This window comes from Sycon ciliatum, chromosome 5 (assembly GCF_964019385.1).
Source record: "Sycon ciliatum chromosome 5, ocSycCili1.1, whole genome shotgun sequence".
NCBI classification, from domain to species: Eukaryota; Metazoa; Porifera; class Calcarea; order Leucosolenida; family Sycettidae; genus Sycon; species Sycon ciliatum.
Genome location: NC_088647.1, coordinates 23,979,730 through 24,001,349, shown reverse-complemented (window position 1 = coordinate 24,001,349; position 21,620 = coordinate 23,979,730). Strand labels below are relative to the sequence as shown.

Below are 21,620 nucleotides of genomic sequence, written 5' to 3'. Positions count from 1 at the left end.
ATTAAGTGGCCACTTGACCTTTTAATTGGATAAGTGGTAATGAAGTGGCCACTTGAGATCTGAAGTGGTTTTGAAGTGGGCCAGGTGTCATATTTAATTGGATTAATGATTAAGTGGTGTTTGAAGTGCCTCTCGGCGTCATAATTGCTTTTAAAGTGGTGGGTGTGGTTGTTGATAAGAGTCACTGTCTGGGAATGTGTTCTGGAACCTTCTAAGTATTCCCAGGCTAATTAGAACTAGCTCTACGGATGTCATAGGGGGGTATTTTAGGGGGTGTGTGGTAAGCATGTGTTGTAGAGCACTGTGGTCTACATGTATATAAACACGTACGTGAACATCCTTTTTCATTTCCTAGAAAGCTTTGTAAGAGTTGCTCTCTGTCTTCTCGCTGTTAACGCAACCTTTATCTCTTTTAAATCACTGTTGAAGAAAATAAACATTTGAGAAATCTTTCCTGTGAGGATGTACAACTCAGCCCTCGTTATTGCCAATGGCGTTGAGGCTGGTCTTCAGTCGAAGCATAAGACTCGCGGTAAATTCTACCCGCAGTTGAATCCTGGAACCTCTCACCACTACACCGAGGGGGCTGTAGCTGGCTTCAAGGTAATGGGGAAAGCTCGTAAATCTAAGTTCAGTCAAGTTGTAGTTGAGATCAGGAAAGATATCGCCGAAGTCATCACAGGTATTATGAAGACATCTCCATCAGCTAGAAGAGCAATGTCCTCGTCTAGGGTTCACCGAGTGTCTACAAACTTCTTCCCCAGCAAATCTGATAAGGATGTTGATGATGATGATGATGAGTGTGACGACGACGACGACGTGGAGGACAATGCAGAGCCTGGCTGTGATGGAACTGACACTGTCAACACTACTGAGATATATGTCAAGGGGACAAGCGCTGTACCCATCAAGGCATTCCGTCTGAACAAGAACGCCGAGTACGTAGTCTACCCTGCAACTGCATCTTGGCGTAAGGAGGACGGCCTGTACAAGTTCACCGTTGGAGTGCTGCCCGTGGCACGCGTCCATCAAACCAAAATGGCTGTTCGGGACTTCATCGCTGAGGAGGACAGTGATGTTCTCAACATTCCCAGTGACGTAACTTCTGGATTGGCAACAACCTTCCGCGAGAAGTGGAGTTTGTCTAATGCAGCAGATGTGAATGAGGATGATGATGATGCCATCCGTGAACTATTTTCCTAACTCTCTCTCTCTCTCTCATTATTCATAACCCTGACGTAGTGTGTACTAGTAATTGTTTTCTTTTTTTTTTTGATATTTTATTATTTTTGTGTATATGATCATGCCCATCATAATGTAAAGCAAAAACATTACTTGTGACATGCACAGCAATATTCGATAATTGTCACACTAGTATTTCTCAGAGCACATTGTTTTTTTTTGTTTTTTGTTTTTTTTTTTTTGTCTTAAAAATAATTTCAAACACATTGAAATATTCACCGTGATGATCACTCTTATTTGAAAAAAAAAAAAAAAAAAAACACTTATCATAATTATGGTGATGATGATCCTTACTCTGATTGGTAGAGACACACACACACACACACACACACACACACACACACACACACACACACAAACATAGTAATAATTACAACTATATACAACTACCACTAAAAAATAATTACAACTATATATATATACAACTACCACTAAAAAATATTCAACGCCACTCTCTCAGAAAAATTTATACAACATGTTATGAAAAAAAAAAAAAAAAAAAAACCAGGAGAGAGGAGATAGATAAACTTTATACAACAACAACAACAACAACAACAACAACAACAACAACAACAACAACAACAACAACAACAACAACAACAACAACAACAACAACAACAACAACAACATGTTATGAAAGGAAGGAAAAAAGAACAAAAAAAAAAAAAAAAAAAAAACAAGGAGAGAGAGAGAGATGAGATAGATAGGTAGAGAGAGAGAGAGAGTGAAAAAAAAGAAAAAGATTAGATTGTGATATTTTAAATTAAATTATTCTCCACGTTCGTGAATACATGTACATTTGTAACCTCTTCGCCATTGGAGTACTTAAAAGTTTTAGTTGTTATTGTCACAACGTTCACCCACCCTACTTGTACAAGCTCCCTGCTCATGACGAGCACCTCGTCATATCCAATCAGGTGTATGTGGCCGTCATTTACAGGCCCTTGCTGCTGCTGCTCCTGCACTGCCTGCACCTCCTCCTGCAGCTCCTCGTCCTCGTCGCTGCTTATTATAATTGGGATGATGGCATCATCATCATCATTTGACGAATCTACCCCGCTGTCTCTTGCTTCAGCTTCAGCCATCTTCTTCCGCCATATAGTACATCACAGTCCAGCAGATACACACACACACACACAAATGTGTTATGAGTAATCGTTCTAGAAACTTTTGTATGAGTAATCTTTCAAGTATGTTCATTCGTAGACACTTGTCTAGAACAAGAAGTGGGCAATTCGTTATCTAGATCAAACTTGACTTGACAGACAAGAGTAATGGTACAAGTATGTCATGGAAACTTCTAGACTACATCAAAAACCAGTTCTCTAAGCAGTTGATCACTCAATACTTTGAAAGACTACATCATTGTACTACCACATAATTTAACAATCAGCAGCAACAACAACAACAACAACACGCACATCGTCATAGCACTGTCACTTACCGCTATAAAAGATGATATCTTTCAAATCCTTGATTTCTCGTTCTTCTTCTTTTCCCAGATTCTCTTACGCCGTCACTGTCTGTCAAACACCAGTGCTTCACCCTTGCTCCTTATATACACCTCTTGAATGTTATAATACAATACACTTTCTCGATCAGCTAGTATGGTATAGCAAGCCCATCACCACTGCAGCTGACCTAGAATTGAATTACCCGTCGAAAGTTCTGGAACGTAAATTGAAATTTCAATTGTAATGCTACGTAGTGGAGGTACAACTGAAAAACACAATGCATTTCCCACCAATTGATCAGACATGTAGGTTGATACGGTTGAAAGCACCTTTCGCGGCGGTAATTGTATGTCACAGAAACATCTCGAAGATCGCACCCGTCGAAAGTTCTGGAACGTAAATTTAAATTTCAATTGTAATGCTAGGTAGTGGAGGTACAAGTGAAAAAACACAATGCATTTCTTACCAATAGATCAGACATGTAAGTTGAAAGCACTTTTAGCGGCGGTATTTGTATTACAAAGAAACATCGATGCAAAAAGAACCTGTCAATAGCATGCGATATTTGTATTACAAAGAAACATCTCGAACATCGATGCAAAAGAACCTGTCAATAGCATGCACTCTGTACTGCATTCTACCAACACTCATTGCACACTCCACACAGTATATGAACCGCAGCTCACACCCGCAACTGTATCACAGGTTGGTGAAACAGTGCTACCGCTACTCCTTTGAAACATGAAGCGGATGCATAGTTCAAGCGGCGGTGATAGTGATGTGGGAGTTGGTGAGGATGACAGCTCTTCACCCCCAAAATTGAGAAAAGAATCCGCACTTACTTTGACTCGTACAGCTCCTCGTGGATTCTTGAGAGAGTATAGAGCCAGTTTCCTAGACGAGCAGAAGGACGTTCTTGGCGTTCTCAACGACCTATCGCCAGATCTGTATGAAACAATGGTGCACGAGCTAGGCATCCAGCAGTTCAAAGCTGTACTGGTTCTTTGTGTCACTGTTGAGAAGCCCAATGCCGCAGGTGCAATCTTCTACGCCTCTCCATTTTTACGAAGCCGGCCTATGACTGTGCTGAACGTGAGCAACATTCCAGGTCTACTAACCGCCGCCTTCGACGGGATCACTGCAAAGGTGGACGCTTGGGTGCAAGGTGGTTCAGGCTGGGCTGTGAGTAATGTGAAAACTGCACATCTTGATATTTGCAAGTATCGTCCAATGCGCATGTCGTCGTACCTTCCTCTACCTAAAAAGTTAGCTTCGAAAAAGGCCATCATCAATGTGAAGAATGACGACGACGAGCAGTGTCTGAAGTGGGCTCTTCTGTCTGCCCTGCATCCTGCTGCGCGAGATGCACAGCGTGTGAGCAAGTATGCGCAGTATGCGCAGAGTCTCAACTTTGACGGTGTAGAGTTCCCTGCAACCATAGATGATGTATACAGGGTGGAGAAGGCCAACTCGCTAAACATCAACGTGTTTGCATTTGAAGAAGACCACATCATTCCCATAAAGTTATCAGGTAGTGACAATGCAATAAATCTCCTGATCCTGCAAGATGATCTCCTTAGCCATTACTGTTGGATAAAGAACTTTAGCGCTCTATGTGCCAGCCAGACAAAGTGCAAGGCGAAGAGGTACTTCTGCATGCGATGCCTCTCCGCACATCGCAGCGATACCACTCTGAAGAAGCATCAACTATACTGCAGCGGTGTGAATGCAGCGACAGTCCAGATGCCAAAAAGCAGACGAGCAGCTCAAGTTCACGGAGATACAGCGGAAGATGAAAATACCCTCTGTACAGCGAGAGTAACAAGAAGGTTGTAGGTAAATTTAAGGACGAGCTCGGAGGGAAGCTCATGACAGAGTTCGTGGCGCTCAGGTCCAAAATGTACGCGTACGATGGCGAGGAGAGTGGTCAGCGTGCAAAGGGTGTCAAGAGAGCGGTGACGAGAAGATTCACGATCGCGGACTACCGCCAGTGTCTGGTCGACAGGACGAGGATGTCACACGCAATGACCACCCTGCGCAGCCATTCGCATCGTATCTTCACCGAGACGATGACCAAGTCGTCTTTGTCGCCGTTCGACAGCAAACGATACATCCGAGCGGACGGTGTCAGCACACTTGCACATGGACACCACCGCATCGCACTGCTGGATGACTGAACAATGATGGTTGTGTGTGTGTGTGTGTGTGTGTGTGTGTTTATCATTAGTCACACCCTGTACCATATTATCAATTCCATTTGTCTAATGAGTTACTGATCTTGATGATGATGATGATGATGATGATGATGCATCCGGTATGGTCACAGATTGAGTGGACTGCCGGAGAAATGCGTGTGTGGAGTGGATCTCAATCCCGCACACGCCCTCACTTGCGCTACTGGTGGGTACACAATCGCCAGGCACAACGAGGTGAGAGACCTTGTCGCCGGTCTCCTGAGAGAGGCAGGTGTTGTTGACGTCGAGACCGAGCCTAGATTATTGCCGTGCGGTGGTGAGGATCTACCAGGAGGGCGTTCGCTCAACAGAAGTACTGAGGCTCGTCTTGACGTGCGGGCTCGGGGCTTTTGGTCGTGGCAACAAGACGCTTTTTTTGATGTGCGGATTACCCATCCCGCAGCGTCCGTGTTGTCTCGATCAAAAGCCTTGAGTCAGCTGAAGTCCCATGAACGGGCAAAAAAGAATCAATATGCCAGCCGCGTTGTGAATGTCGAGCGAGGATCGTTCACCCCACTGGTGTTCTCGACTTATGGTTTCAGCGGGCCTGAGACAACTCAATTCCTAAAGTCTCTTGCCTCTCTCTTTGTAGAGAGAAGCCAGGATCTCAAATATCCTGTTGTCATGGGTATGTTGCGTACCCGCCTGTCGTTTTGCCTCTTGAGGTGGGCCATTACGTGTTTTCGTGGTTGCCGAGGGTCTTATAACAGACGGCGGGTGAATTCCTTTGTGGCCCAGTGTCGTTTGGCCGCATAGTGAATTTTTATGCTATGCCTCTCAACAATATCACTATGGATAACATCACATTTTTTAAATAACTATTTGGTAAAGTAACATCATCTGTCATTCAATATCTATCTGGTGAAATAATCAGCATTTGAATATCTATTTGGTACTAATCATTCAACTGTTAAATGTCATATTTTACCTGAATATCTATCACGATTTTTGCACATAATCTCGGTTATCACCGTTTCAAGCCCGTACAAGAGGCCGTTTCCAATGATGATGATGATGATGATGATGATGATGATGTTATTATTTTTTTCTACATACTACATAATTTTGTTTTCTCCATAACTTCACTAGACTTTTTTTTATTTCTATTATAGCTAAACATAATTGCGTGAAATGCAATCGCACAGGTGATGATGTTTACGATGATGTCAATGTTTGATGTTGATAATAATAAGAATAAGATTGCTCTTGTGGGCAGCTAGAGCTTGCTCAATTGTCCGTTGTCAATCCAGGAGTTGAACTTGTCCGGGTAGCCTTTCCACTTGACCAGAGACTGTCCGTGGCGTTTGCGGAGGACTTTCTCCACGCGGAACTTGGTTTGCTTGGTTTTCTGCAGTTGATGTTCGTAGAAACTGCCCTGAATAGGCTCGTTCATGAGATCTCGAATGTTGTAGGTGGGTGGTTGGGTGGGTAGAACTCTATTCACGACGAACACCTCTTCAGTCCAATTGGGTGTGTAGCCCTTTTCGAAATGAGCTTTGCTAACAGCAATTCTCACTTCATCGTTCACAGCATAGCGTCGCCGCGCCGTGCGTGCATCTGGGCTTTTGCTGGGGTGATCCTGTACAAACGGTGCATTACGCTCCTCGGACGCCTCGGCAGGTGTCATACCGATACTGCGGTGCTTGCTGGTGTTGTAGTCATGTACAAGTTTGGGTAGCACTTTGATGTAGACATTTGTTGATTTTGCTGTAAAGTGTTTCCACATGCGTGACTTGAGCGTTCTGTTGAATCGCTCTGCAACCACCGCCTTGCCGTCGTTATGAGTGCTGTACATGCTAATGTCGTTGTCAGCAAGCCACTGCTTGACTGTTGCGTTGTAGAACTCTTTACCCTCGTCGACCCACAGCTTGCGAGGTGAGCGCTTGCTGCTGGTCACGATGCTGCGAAACGCATCTCTGACAAGTGCGCCCGTCTTGTTCTGGAGCGGTACAACCCATGCATAGCGACTGAAAAGATCGATGACGGTCAGCAAATGTCGAGCACCATTGTTATTTTTTGCAAACGCCTGCATGTCCACCAGATCCGCACTCCATATGTCATCCAGCTCGTGCACTATCACACGCCTGCGGGGGAAGCGTACACGTCTTGGTCTGTGCATTTCACTGGCTAAACGCTCCATCCACACATCGTCGTCATTCTCATCATGATCATCATCATCATCATCATGATCCTCGCTGGCACTGACACCGGCGCTGTCAGTGTCTGGGGTAGCAGCAGCAGCAGCAGCAGCAGCAGCAGCAGCAGCAGTTGCACCACTGCCACTCCCAGTCCCACCACCACCTGCGGTGTCGTTTGTGATTGAATCATCATCATCATCATCATCACTAGTAGTAGTAGTACTGTCAATGTCCAGGATCACGCGATCGTTGTGCAGCGTATTGTCAGTGAAGTGGCGTGCAAGTACTCGCACAGTACCTTCAATAGTACCCAGCTCCGAGAACAGTCTCCCTACTAGAACTGCATACCGGCCACACACGGCAGTGGATCGATTCTGGAGCACGTTGCTGTTCGTGTAGAGCGTGCACTTCGGAAAGGCATTCCTGAAGTAGCGCTCCAATCCCGGTTCGTGATAGTCCCGCTCCATGCGATTCAGTGTTCGACCAAAGCTATCGAAAATCAGCACGCAATCGTGCTCGCGACACACCGTCAGCCAATGGTGTCCACCCTGAGGAGGGTCGTACACGGGCAGAACGTTGTCCGTGTTGACGATACAGAATTGTCCATGCTTCAGGCGTGGTAAAAGGTCGTAGCTCGTTACACCCGCATAGCCTCTCACGAACTTCAGTCGATTGTCCAAATCCACGTTGCTCAACGGTACATTCATCTTCTTTTTTTTTTTTTTTTTTTTTTAAAGCATGATAATAAACATTAATAATAGTAATAGTGACAATGACGACGACGACGACGACGACGACGACGACGACGACGATGACGGCGAACCACTGTAATGCTGCTGATGCTGCTGATGATTTCAATTTTCCAATGATGATGAGGATGATGATGATGATGATGATGATGATGATTCCAATTTTGCAATGATGAGATGATTCCAATTTTCCAATGATGATGAGGATGATGATGATTCCAATTTTGCAATGATGATGAGGATGATGATGATTTCAATTTTCCAATGATGATGATGATGATGATGCTGGTGGTGATGATGATGATGGTGGTGGTGGTGGTGGTGGTTGTTGTTGTTGATCGTCTTCTTAACTCTACAGCGAATTTCCTCTGAGAATGTCGAGTACTTTGGGAAGGGAGCGGTTGCTGTTTTTCAACACAGTCATGACAAAGTCACGGTCATTGGTCAGAGTCCTCTGCAGGCCATGCATGAAGTGATCTGGCTTCATGAGCTGTGCCTCCATGGTGCTCGCGTACGTCTGTGACATCTCCTCCAGACCGGCAAACTTGTAGCCCGATGAGCCGGGAACAGTGAGTGATAGTTGAGTGATGCTTTGTAGCTTGTTCTGCATCCCAGAGAAACCGCGTACTTGAGGCGTGAGTCCTATATCCTGAAGAGCCAGCTTCTGGAATGGGTACTTTGACAAATAGATTCTATTCGTTTCGTTCACCAACGCCACGTAGTCTCTCCTGATCGTGGCTTCCACAGACTGACGCACGCGTTCCAGTTCGCCTGCGAAAGTGCTAGGATTGTCCTGGTAGAGCTGTTGGAGTTGAGCTCTGGCTGTGAAATAGCTGCTTTTCAAGAACACCATGGGAATGTTTCCTCGTGAAAGTTCATCAGATAGGATGTGCAGCAGTATGCGATCAAAGTCCGTGTCCTGGGTAATGCTCAGGGACAGAGTGGAGGTGGGGGCCTTCTTCTTCAATCTAACATCAGCAATAGACTCTCGAACGGCACCGGTGTTTGCATCGTAGTTGAGCAGGTCAGATGCAAGTACATTCAGGACGGATTCGTAGCTGATGAGTTTAGGACTGTTTTGGAAGTGACGCTCGTACAGGTGTTTAACTCGCGGGTTCTTTTCCAAGTCACCAGGCGGCAATCTGCTCAGTGCATGTTCCGGTATGTACTGCAGAACTTTCTTGAAGTGGTTCAGAAACGTATCGTATGCACCAACACCACCACCACCAACACTTCCTCCTTTGACCTTTGCTCGACGCGTTTTGAGTGAGGGGAGAGTTCCCAGGACATCCCATGAAGATTTTCTTCGCTTTAAAACGTACTGCGGCTGCTTTTGCATGAATTGCAACGTCCTCAGTCGTTTCGTCTTGGGTATCTTGAAAGAGCCTCTAAGGCCACCACCACCATCATCATCATCATCATCATCATCATCACCCACTGCTGGACCGGAGCGTGTTATACTATTGGGAAGACCCTTGCAGAATCTAACAGTCAATCGCTCCATTCTCGCACGCGCTCTCTCTCTCTCTCTCTCTCTCTCTATTAGCGGGGATTTTTTTTTTCTTTCAATGTTGTGTGTGAATTTTATTTTTTTTATTTTTTATTCAAACAGCACTTTGTAGGTATGATCGTTGCAATATGTGGAATACTCATTTCGAGAACAGTGAATGGCCAGGATGGGGCGTTGGCAAGCAGCGAGCAGCTTCTCATACAGTCTGAAAATGAGACCAGACTTTGAGCATTGACCACCGAACAGGGTGCTCAGATAGCGCTTGATATTGCTCTTGTCAGTGAAGCGAAACAAGTAGAGAAAATTGGCATTGATCTTCATGTCTTTTATGTTGTCAAAGCTCTGTGAAAGGAAGAATACGTTCAGCTTATAGTGATGGCTGTACATGGTGAAGAACTTGTAGAGACACTCGCGCTGTTCACCGTGCTTAAGTGCCATGACTCGAATGTCATCGATGATGACGTACGTGTGCGGCTCAATGTTCATCTCCTCAATGTTCTCCGGAAGAGTGCTGTAGTGCTTGAAGCTCTTCAGACTCTCCATTCGATACTGATCGCCGGGTGTGTTGGAGATGACCACCAAGCGCTCCGGTTGCACATTGTCCAGTAGTTTTTTCAAGAAGAAGGATTTGCCCATGTTGCTCTGTCCCAGGAACATAACGTTCTGCCCCCATTCACGAAGACTGGGTAGGATTTCATCAAACCATCCTTTTCGTTCATACTCCAGACCTGATATGGCAGGTGGTGAGCGTTGATCTCGCACATGCGGCTTCACAGTTGGGATGGGGGCTGCTGCTGCTGCTGCTGCTGCTGCTGCTGCTGCTGCTGCTGCTGCTGCTGCTGCTGTGACTGTGTGCTTCCCCTTAACACGTTTAAACAGGGTGCCAAAGTCCATTGTGACAGGCATACGATCTGTTACTAGTATGGTGAAAAAAAAAATTGCATCAGATGTTGAATGTGGGGGCAATGTGTGAAGATGAGGCGGGGGCAGGCGCATTGCTTCCAAGGGACGCTCTATTCAAGTTCTCTCTAATCTTGCGTGCGAAAGGTGATTCGTTCATGTTTGCAGCGGCGGCGGTGGCGTTAGTAGATTTTACCCTGGGCATTGCTTTCAGGAGACTGGATCGAATTTTTGATCTGGCTTTGGACTTGATCCGTGACTTTGTCTTGGACTTGACCTTTTCAAACAGGCGTCGTCCTGTGGACTGGAGAGTGTCTGCGAGTTGATGCTTCAGCGAACGTGATTTGCTTTTTACAGTTTTACCACGTCGTCGTCGACCGGCATGACCACTACGGCGTGAGCGATGAGGAGGTTGACGACGACCACTGCTGCTTGCTGCTGCTGCTGCTGCTGCTGCTCTACCCTTGGATTTACCACGAGACTTCACCTTGCGAGTGCCTCTGGCTCGTGTACGTGCGCGAGTCTTGGGCCCATCGCCAAACACCTTGTCAACAACGTTGTCACCCACCGAGGCGAGCGCACCCATAGCAAGGGGGATGCCAATGGACTTCAGCAGTGGAATACCTTTGGCAAGCAGACCGGGGGGTATGGTCAGCCCACCACGCTGCATGGCCGGCTCACGAGTCAGCCTCATTTGTCTTTCGATGACGTTCTCGCTGCCATCACCACCCATTTTTCCTTTTCCCAGCAGCATCGGAAGCAATGAAAGTCCCGCCAGAGCCCAAGGAAAGCCACCGCGTTGCATTAACAGGTCACGCGATGAGGGTTCAGACATGCGACTCTGCAAGTCACCAGCTCCCAACCCAAACAGTTTAAGTAGAGGACCGATGAAACCGCCGTTTTGACGAGATTCAGTACTCAAGTCACCACCTTTGTACAGTCTTTGCTGTGTCGTCAAATCACCACCATCCATCATTCATTGACTCTCTCCACCGCCGCCGCCGCCCTCCAATAGCATGCACGTGTACTTCTTGCTCTATGACGGAGAAATTTCATCAAACAACTTCACTCTTGACACCTCTCTCCTTGTCAATGGTGTACAGGTACTGATCAAGACAGATCATGTTGACCTTGATGGAGGTGGATTGATCACTTGGCAACTTGATGGGAGAGTTGGTGACGGCTGAAAACTGATAGTCGATAGACAGATTGCCTCTCATCTTTTGATTGTCCACTTGATGGTCAAGGTTCAAGTTGATAGGTATCATGAAATAGTGGTTGCAGTAGTCGGCAGCGGTAATGGGTATTTCAGTGCCGTATGTCTTTCCGAAAAATTCACGGACCAGATTGTACCCGCGCAGGTAGGATGACTTGTTGTAATCGTAAAAGTACGTCCCATCATCTTCGTTCACGCTGCACATCCAGTCGAATTTGAGAGGGCTATCGAACAGAGTTTCCTCGTTGACTGTGATGCGCAGCTGCGATATGTTTGCATGAATCATCGCCAATCGATTGGATGAATGAGTGGCATTGCCAGTGCCGAGTGCAGGTTGATCCCTCGATTTCAAGTCTTCGAAAAACAAGAGAAAGCGACGTGGAATGTCGGAGTTGTGCAAAAGCTCTATTGTCCCAGCGTCGTCCGTTATGCTCTTCTGCATCTGTCGCGGGCACCACGTGTGGAAAAACAGCTGCTTGGACAGTCGCACCTGATCGACATAGCTGTGATCCATGCGGTAGGTGGGCACGATGAAATCAAGCTGGGTGAGCTCGATCGTGATGTTGCCTACACTGTCTGCATTGTTAGCACCACCACCCTTGTCGGAAACGATCATGTATCTGGAAAGCTCAGCCTGTGGCAAATCGAACTTGATCTTCACCTGTGTACCCGGTGGTAGCCAGGCATCGTCCGCGTTGAAGAATGGTAGGAAGGGTCGCATCTTGTACTGGAAACGGCCGCACAGTGTGCGCACAATGTTCTCCTGCACGGTGTTGCTGAACGATTCGGTTTCAGAAATGAGTACGCCAGGCTTTCGCTTCACCTTGTAGTTCCCAGCCGTACTGTCGAAATCATCACCGTCAGAATCGTTCGTCATAAATGCATAGGCCCTCTTCCGCTTCACGCCATACCGATACTGATCGAGATGGATGTTTTTCAAGGCCTTTCGAGTATCGAGCTTCTGCAGTCCATACAGATCAGAGTCTGAGTACTGGAGCCTGGATACGTCACTTTCCAGAAGGCTCAGCACGTGCTGTACACTTTGCATGTCTGAAATCTTGCTGGACTGAGTCACCTCCGTTCCGTTCAATTCAACTCTGATGTTTCTGAAGAAGGAAAAGCCCGGGGAGGTAGGACATGTCCAGTGTTCGTAGTGATCACTGCCGTTGGTACGGTTGTCTTTCACGGTGTACTTGAATTTGGCGAGGAAAAAGCTCTCGCCCAGTGCAATAAAGTTCGGTGAGGACAGATTGAGTTCATTGTTCAAGGATGGAGGGGAGGAGTCTGCGGACGAGTAGAGAATGACGCTGCGCCTACCTTCAAGCAGTGAGTACTTTTTTTCATTCCTTTCCAAAATAGCCTTCTGCACAACCTTTGACCCACTCAGCAATCCCTTAAATGAACCGGGAATCTGGGGTGTGAAGAGTTCCTGAGCCATGCTTGCCGTCCTTTGAATACAGGGTGAAATAATTTTCAGATTGCTCGTCCAGAGAGCCATCCACAAAGTCGCGTGCAACTTCGTAGATACCATTAAGCCTGAGATGTTCTTCGCTGGTGAGCACTCCATCCTGCATGCAGACACCCATCTCCATGACGAAAGCATCTTCGGCTTTGTCCCACTTCTGATAAGAGACGAGGAGCTTCTGCAACACATTTCGCTGAGTGTGCGCAAACTTCACAACACAGCCCAGTGCACATCCAACAGTCATTGAGATCAGGGAGAGAATGCCGACGATGCGTCTGTCAACGTCTGCAAGAACAGTTGTCTGACTTACACTGAGAGCTACCTGAATGACGAGCAATGTGCTGACGATCAGGTTAACACGTGCAAGCTGCTTCTCAACAGTGTCGCTTTTGTTTTTCATAGCTGCTTTTCGACGCTTGATTTTTCGCAGCATCAACCTAAGGTGCTCCAGATGAGGCTCATCGTAATCTTCATTGTCGTCCTCACGGCACACGCTACTTGCAGTGTCGATGCTAATAGAGGTGTAGTGTTCAGTATCCATATTGATCTCTTCTTCTTCTTCTTCTTTCTTCTTCTTCTTTCTTCTTCTTCTTCTTCTTCTTCTTCTTCTTCTTCTTCCACCAGGTCCTTACTAGGGAGAGGAAATATTTTCGATGCGCAGGTCCAGATAGATGGGATATCCTGCGGTGATGAGCTCGCCAGTGTTGAATTTCAACCAGAAGGTCATCTGACGCACGCTTTCGTTTCCAAGCAAGATGCGCTTGTCATCCTTGGAAAACACATAGTTATTTACACCGTTCAGAGTTTGTACGAGAAATGTTTTCAACACCCTGGAATCCACGTTGTCTTCATATTGGATGGAGGGGGCGATCAGGTCTGTGTACAGCAGAACCATTCGACGACCAACGGTGAGGTCCACAGCGTGCGAGAAGGTCTGCACACCTCTAATAGCATAGCGCATCTGAACTTCGCCAGCACCCAGCACGACTCCTGGAGAGTCATTTTTAAAGACACAAGTCTTGCCTGTTGGTACTGATGCTGTAATTCTGCTGCTCAGTCGTGAATAGGAAAAAGACACATCGCCATGACCATGCATAGCAAGCGATGCGTTGATGCTGAGGACAATGTCTTCTGCATCTGTATAGGTTCCTGTTGAGATGGACACACGATCCTCCACTCCACTGGCGTTGTCCGTGATGTACAGTTTGTTCGTGCGCTCACTCACGTTCTCATGATGCAGTTCAAACTGTGCGGATTCCAAGTGAATGGTTTTACCTCGAGTATCGAATTCTTTTATGTTTAGGGTAAAATTAGCGGTATATCTCCCACTGCTCACAGCAGAGACTGCGTTGGTGGAAGTGAGAATCACAGACATCCTTGGTTTATAGATGAAAAAATTTCACCTCTGAAGTAGGAAAAAACAAGCGTCCATAGATCATGGCATTCTGGACATCAACTTCCCATAAAAGCGATGCAGAGCTTAGTTCGCAGAGGGCGGCTCGCGAGGTTCAAGACGACGTGACACAACTGAAAGTGCTGCTTGGTAATAAGAGTACGGAAAACACTATAGTGCATGACGTGCAGTCTTTGAAGGCAGTCAAATTCAACAGGACCGAAGGCATAGAGCTGCAAAAGCAACTGATAAAAGTTCGCAAGAGTAAGGGGCCTCGAGGTCAAAGAGGTACAGGATGGCTCGGAGGCGGAAGGGAGCCGTCCATAGCAGAAGGTGGCCTGGGAGACTTCTACATCAACACAGGCAACGGTCTGGTGTACAAAAAGGAGTCCGAAGGTTGGGTGGTGATAACAACAGCAAGAGGACCCAGAGGATTGCAGGGTCAACGAGGAGCGCAGGGACTAGTGGGAGAGCGAGGAGAAAGAGGAAGACGGGGTCGTGTGGGTGAGCCAGGTGTACGTGCAATGGTTCACACTGTCAGCGGAACACTCCCGGAGACTCAAGCAAACACAGAACTGGTGCTCACTGAATTCCCATTTGGAAAAAATGTGGATGCCGGTACCATTGTGCCGCTTGGGTTATACATTCTAGTTGGATACCCTGCAGATGCTGCAGAGCGCGGGACAAAGGAGATACGCTACTGGATGTCACACAGTCAAACACCCAGGAAGAACAAGTGCACGCTGTCATTCACTTCCAACCCACTCCATGCCAATCAAGCCGTACTGAGAATGGACGATACCATCACAGGCGTGTACAGAAACTACAACATTTATGATTCATTCCGTTTTCTTTACCAAGTGTATTGATAAATTATAATAAAACATTTTTAATGAATAACGTCATGTATTATGATGATGATGATTTGAGTGTGTGTGTGTGTGTGTGTGTGTGTGTGTGTGTGTGTGTGTGTCCACATGTCAAATAATATAGCTCAAAGTGAGGGAGGCAAGGATAGACATAATAGTAATCAATGTGAGCATTTGTGGAATTCCACAATTCGTGAATGTTGACTGAGTTTGCTGACAACGCTTGTAGTGCACCACATCAAGAGCATGCAGTTCTCGATCAAAGAACTCAACTAGAGTGCAGTGCAGCTCATGATCGTATCCTCTCAGCGACACTTCTTCACACAAGAGAATGAGCATTGCAACCAACACGATGATCATACTAATGTTGTTACTGGAAGGGGTGCTCTTCACCTTCTTGAACACGCAGGATAGGTTCTTTATGAGGTGGCGTTGAGCAATGTCCGACTTGCCAGTAGCAGTACTAGGCGTACTTCCATCAGGGCTTGGATCAACTGGAAACAGCAGCTTCACTACATCAAGTAGTTCTTTCCGCCCGCAGCAAGCCATGTCCTTGGCAGCAATCCAGATCAAGTTGGTTATGGGGTGACTTTCAACAACTGCTTGGTCATATCCATGGTCTCCATTGAAAGGTTCCACCAGGTTTGTCAGCGAGGTTGCGATTCCCAACCGCGCAGCACAACGCATCAGCGCACCCATTGGACAATGGCCGTCCTCACCATGATCTTTCAAAATAGACCACATGTTCATGATCTTCTTCTTCTTGTTGTTGTTGTTGTTGTTGTTGTTGTTTTTTCTTCTTCTTCTTCTTCTTCTTCTTCTTCTTCTTCTTCTTCTTCTTCTTCTTCTTCTTCTTCACCAAAGTAATAGCAAGGATGAAGACAACAACAACAATTACTTGTGACTTGGCAAGGATGCTTTGCGAAATGATGGAAAATTAAGAGGTCAGGGGTTTTATACAGCGGCAACGGTACCCTTCATCATCATCTTCCTCGCCCTACACATGGCACTTGAGAAACGGTACAGCGCACATTTCATCTCCGCAGGAATTAATTCCACACGAGGTTCACAGCACCCGTAAGATTGGATTAGTCTTTGCATCAGTTCCTTCTCCTCAGAATTAAACTCTCGGATATTCTGCTTAAACTTCTTCAGCTGAAAAGGGGTAAGAGGTTTTGTACGGATTAGAAGTTGGCGGAGCCAGGCTTTCGAAAATTGCTGCGGTTTGCAACTCATTAGCTTGCTGGATCGTGCCCACGCCACATGGCTCTTTGGAAGATATGGCTGAAGCTTCTGGCAAATCTCGTCGTGCTCAGCACAGATGCATGTCAGAGCTATGGCATAGTTCAGGCTCTTGTAGCCACTCTCCTTCTTCATGTACTGCAACGGTTCCAGCACACCGTGAAGGTTCAGCAGGACACCAGTCTTCTGCATGAAGCGTACCAGATGTCTGTCGACGGCAGTCAATCGCTCCCGAGCTGCATATAGCCGTGGGAGAATGCATCTCTCCGTAAAATTCACCTCCGGCAACAGCACGCTATCAAGAACAAGTCCGCATACAGTACACACAAAGTGCCCCTCGTTCACAACTTGATGATTATGAAAACATTTGTCAATGTTTGGACTAGGAGGAGGGGCATCAGGACAAGGGTCATCGTCATGCTCAACGACGGCGCGTTGACGCTCCTTGTACGCACGCAGTATTTCAAATTGCTCTTCAATATCCATTATGCTAACTGATCACATTTTCCAGTAAACGCTGCATCATATATCAATTTATAAATGAGTCACACCTCCTAAAATACCCCCCTATGACATCCGTAGAGCTAGTTCTAATTAGCCTGGGAATACCTAGAAGGTTCCAGAACACATTCCCAGACAGTGACTCTTATCAACAACCACACCCACCACTTTAAAAGCAATTATGACGCCGAGAGGCACTTCAAACACCACTTAATCATTAATCCAATTAAATATGACACCTGGCCCACTTCAAAACCACTTCAGATCTCAAGTGGCCACTTCATTACCACTTATCCAATTAAAAGGTCAAGTGGCCACTTAATTAACAACCGCAAAGTTCAAGTACCCATTCATAACCACTTATCTGTGCCAGAACCGGCTTGGTCCCTACTACTGAGATACGCTACTGGATGCCACACAGTCAAACACCCAGGAAGAACAAGTGCACGCTGTCATTCACTTCCAACCCACTCCATGCCAATCAAGCCGTACTGAGAATGGACGATACCATCACAGGCGTGTACAGAAACTACAACATTTATGATTCATTCCGTTTTCTTTACCAAGTGTATTGATAAATTATAATAAAATGTTTTTAATGAATAACGTCATGTATTATGATGATGATGATGATGATGATGATGATGATGATTTGAGTGTGTGTGTGTGTGTGTGTGTGTGTGTGTGTGTGTGTGTCCACATGTCAAATAATATAGCTCAAAGTGAGGGAGGCAAGGATAGACATAATAGTAATCAATGTGAGCATTTGTGGAATTCCACAATTCGTGAATGTTGACTGAGTTTGCTGACAACGCTTGTAGTGCACCACGTCAAGAGCATGCAGTTCTCGATCAAAGAACTCAACTAGAGTGCAGTGCAGCTCATGATCGTATCCTCTCAGCGACACTTCTTCACACAAGAGAATGAGCATTGCAACCAACACGATGATCATACTAATGTTGTTACTGGAAGGGGTGCTCTTCACCTTCTTGAACACGCAGGATAGGTTCTTCATGAGGTGGCGTTGAGCAATGTCCGACTTGCCAGTAGCAGTACTAGGCGTACTTCCATCAGGGCTTGGATCAACTGGAAACAGCAGCTTCACTACATCAAGTAGTTCTTTCCGCCCGCAGCAAGCCATGTCCTTGGCAGCAATCCAGATCAAGTTGGTTATGGGGTGACTTTCAACAACTGCTTGGTCATATCCATGGTCTCCATTGAAAGGTTCCACCAGGTTTGTCAGCGAGGTTGCGATTCCTAACCGCGCAGCACAACGCATCAGCGCACCCATTGGACAATGGCCGTCCTCACCATGATCTTTCAAAATAGACCACATGTTCATGATCTTCTTCTTGTTGTTGTTGTTGTTGTTGTTGTTGTTTTTCTTCTTCTTCTTCTTCTTCTTCTTCTTCTTCTTCTTCTTCTTCTTCTTCTTCTTCTTCTTCTTCACCAAAGTAATAGCAAGGATGAAGACAACAACAACAATTACTTGTGACTTGGCAAGGATGCTTTGCGAAATGATGGAAAATTAAGATGTCAGGGGTTTTATACAGCGGCAACGGTACCCTTCATCATCATCTTCCTCGCCCTACACATGGCACTTGAGAAACGGTACAGCGCACATTTCATCTCCGCAGGAATTAATTCCACACGAGGTTCACAGCCCCCGTAAGATTGGATTAGTCTTTGCATCAGTTCCTTCTCCTCAGAATTAAACTCTCGGATATTCTGCTTAAACTTCTTCAGCTGAAAAGGGGTAAGAGGTTTTGTACGGATTAGAAGTTGGCGGAGCCAGGCTTTCGAAAATTGCTGCGGTTTGCAACTCATTAGCTTGCTGGATCGTGCCCACGCCACATGGCTCTTTGGAAGATATGGCTGAAGCTTCTGGCAAATCTCGTCGTGCTCAGCACAGATGCATGTCAGAGCTATGGCATAATTCAGGCTCTTGTAGCCACTCTCCTTCTTCATGTACTGAAACGGTTCCAGCACACCGTGAAGGTTCAGCAGGACACCGGTCTTCTGCATGAAGCGTACCAGATGTCTGTCGACGGCAGTCAATCGCTCCCGAGCCGCATATAGCCATGGGAGAATGCATCTCTCTGTAAAATTCACCTCCGGCAACAGCACGCTATCAAGAACAAGTCCGCATACAGTGCACACAAAGTGCCCCTCGTTCACAACTTGATGATTATGAAAACATTTGTCAATGTTTGGACTAGGAGGAGGGGCATCAGGACAAGGGTCATCGTCATGCTCAACGACGGCGCGTTGACGCTCCTTGTACGCACGCAGTATTTCAAATTGCTCTTCAATATCCATTATGCTAACTGATCACATTTTCCAGTAAACGCTGCATCATATATCAATTTATAAATGAGTCACACCTCCTAAAATACCCCCCCTATGACATCATACCGTAGAGCTAGTTCTAATTAGCCTGGGAATACCTAGAAGTTTCCAGAACACATTCCCAGACAGTGACTCTTATCAACAACCACACCCACCACTTTAAAAGCAATTATGACGCCGAGAGGCACTTCAAACACCACTTAATCATTAATCCAATTAAATATGACACCTGGCCCACTTCAAAACCACTTCAGATCTCAAGTGGCCACTTCATTACCACTTATCCAATTAAAAGGTCAAGTGGCCACTTAATTAACAACCGCAAAGTTCAAGTACCCATTCATAAGGTAAAGTGGGTTCAACTTTGGCCCAGGACCCGCTCGGTCACTACTACTGATTCATTCCGTTTTCTTTACCAAGTGTATTGATAAAATTAAATAATAATAAAAATGTTAATGAATAACTTCATGTATGAGGATGATAATGATGATGATGATCTGTGTGTGTGTGTGTGTGTGTGTGTGTGTGTGTGTGTGTGTCTACATGTCAAATAATATAGCTCAAAGTGAGGCAGGCGACAATAGACACAATAGTAATCAATGAGAGCATTTGTGGAATTCCAAAATTCGTGAATGTCGACTTTTGCTGACAACGCTTGTAGTGCACCACGTCACTAGCATGCAGTTCTTGATCAAAGAACTCAACTAGAGTGCAGTGCAGTTCATGATCGTATCCTCTCAGCGACACTTCTTCGCACAAGAGAATGAGCATTGCAACCAACACGATGATCATACTAATGTTGTTACTGGAAGGGGTGCTCTTCATCTTCTTGAACACGCAGGATAGGTTCTTCATGAGGTAGCGTTGAGCAATGTCAGACTTGTCAGTAGCAGTACTAGGGGTCGTTCCATCAGGGGTTGGATCAACTGGAAACAGCAGCTTCACTACATCAAGTAGTTCTTTCCGCCCGCAGGAAGCAAGGTCCTTGGCAGCAATCCAGATCAAGTTTGTTATGGGGTGACTTTCAACAACTGCTTGGTCATATCCATGGTCTCCATTGAAAGGTTCCACCAGGTTTGTCAGCCTAACCGCGCAGCACAACGCATCAGCGCACCCATTGGACAATGCCCGTCCTCACCATGATCTTTCAAAATAGACCACATCTCAAGTGGCCACTTCATTACCACTTATCCAATTAAAAGGTCAAGTGGCCACTTAATTAACAACCACAGAGTTCAAGTACCCATTCATAAGGTCAAGTGGGTTTGCGCCAGGACCCGCTCGGTACATACTACTAACAGTGACACAAAGAACCAGTACAGCTTTGAACTGCTGGATGCCTAGCTCGTGCACCATTTTTTTCATACAGATCTGGCGATAGATCGTTGAGAACGCCAAGAACGTCCTTCTGCATGTCTATGAAATTGGCTCTATACTCCCTCAAGAATCCAGGAGGAGCTGTAGAGTCAAAGTAAGTGCGGATTCTTTTCTCAATTTTGGGGGTGAAGAGCTGTCATCCTGACCAACTCCCACATCACTATCAGCTTCATGTTTCAAAGGAGTAGCGGCTGTGAACTGTGGTTTATATAGTGTGGAGTGTGCAATGAGAGTTGGTAGAATTCAGTACAGAGTACATGCTATTGACAGGTTCTTTTTGCATCGATCTTCGAGATGATGTTTCTTTGTAATCCAAATACTGCCGCTAAAAGTGCTTTCAACCGTATCAACTAACATGTCTGATCAATTGGTAGGAAATGCATTGTTTTTCAGTTGTACCTCCACTACCTAATATTACAATTGAAATTTAAATTTACGTTCCAGAACTTTCGACGGGTACGATCTTCGAGATGTTTCTTTGTAATACAAATACTGCCGCTAAAAGTGCTTTCAACCGTATCAACTAACATGTCTGATCAATTGGTAGGAAATGCATTGTTTTTCAGTTGTACCTCCACTACCTAACATTACAATTGAAATTGAAATTTAGGTTCCAGAACTTTCGACGGGTAATTCAATTCTAGGTCAGCTGCAGTGGTGATGGACTTGCTATACCATAATGGCTGATTGAGAAAGTGTATTGTATAATAGCATTCAAGAGGTGTATATAAGGAGCAAGGGTGAAGCACTGGTGTTTGACAGACAGTGACGGTAGAAGAGTTGGAGGAAAAAAAAAGAAGAAGGCAAGCAATCAAGGACTTGAGAAATAAAAAGAAATCATCTGCAATAGAGGTAAGTGACAGTGCTATGATGATGTGCGTGTTGTTGTTGTTGTTGTTGTTGTTGTTGTTGTTGTTGCTACTAATTGTTAAATCATATATATGTGGTAGAACAATGATGTAGTCTTTCAAAGTATTGAGT

At 45.7% G+C, this 21,620-nt stretch overlaps 1 protein-coding gene across 1 annotated transcript; it reads right to left on the bottom strand.

The window, feature by feature from the left end:
- Positions 1–11,241: 11,241 nt before the first annotated feature.
- Positions 11,242–21,317, bottom strand: LOC135818113 (uncharacterized). Its single transcript, XM_065331439.1, has 2 exons — positions 21,075–21,317; positions 11,242–12,916 (listed from the first exon to the last, which is right to left on the bottom strand). The coding sequence occupies exon 2, from the start codon at positions 12,879–12,881 to the stop codon at positions 11,283–11,285; it is 1,599 nt and encodes a 532-aa protein (XP_065187511.1). The 5' UTR covers positions 12,882–12,916; positions 21,075–21,317; the 3' UTR covers positions 11,242–11,282.
- Between the last annotated feature and the right edge of the window lie 303 nt (positions 21,318–21,620).

What these genes read in the sequence shown, in the direction of transcription:
- LOC135818113 (XM_065331439.1), bottom strand. Translation starts at nt 12,881, where the DNA reads ATGGCTCAGGAACTCTTCACACCCCAGATTCCCGGTTCATTTAAGGGA.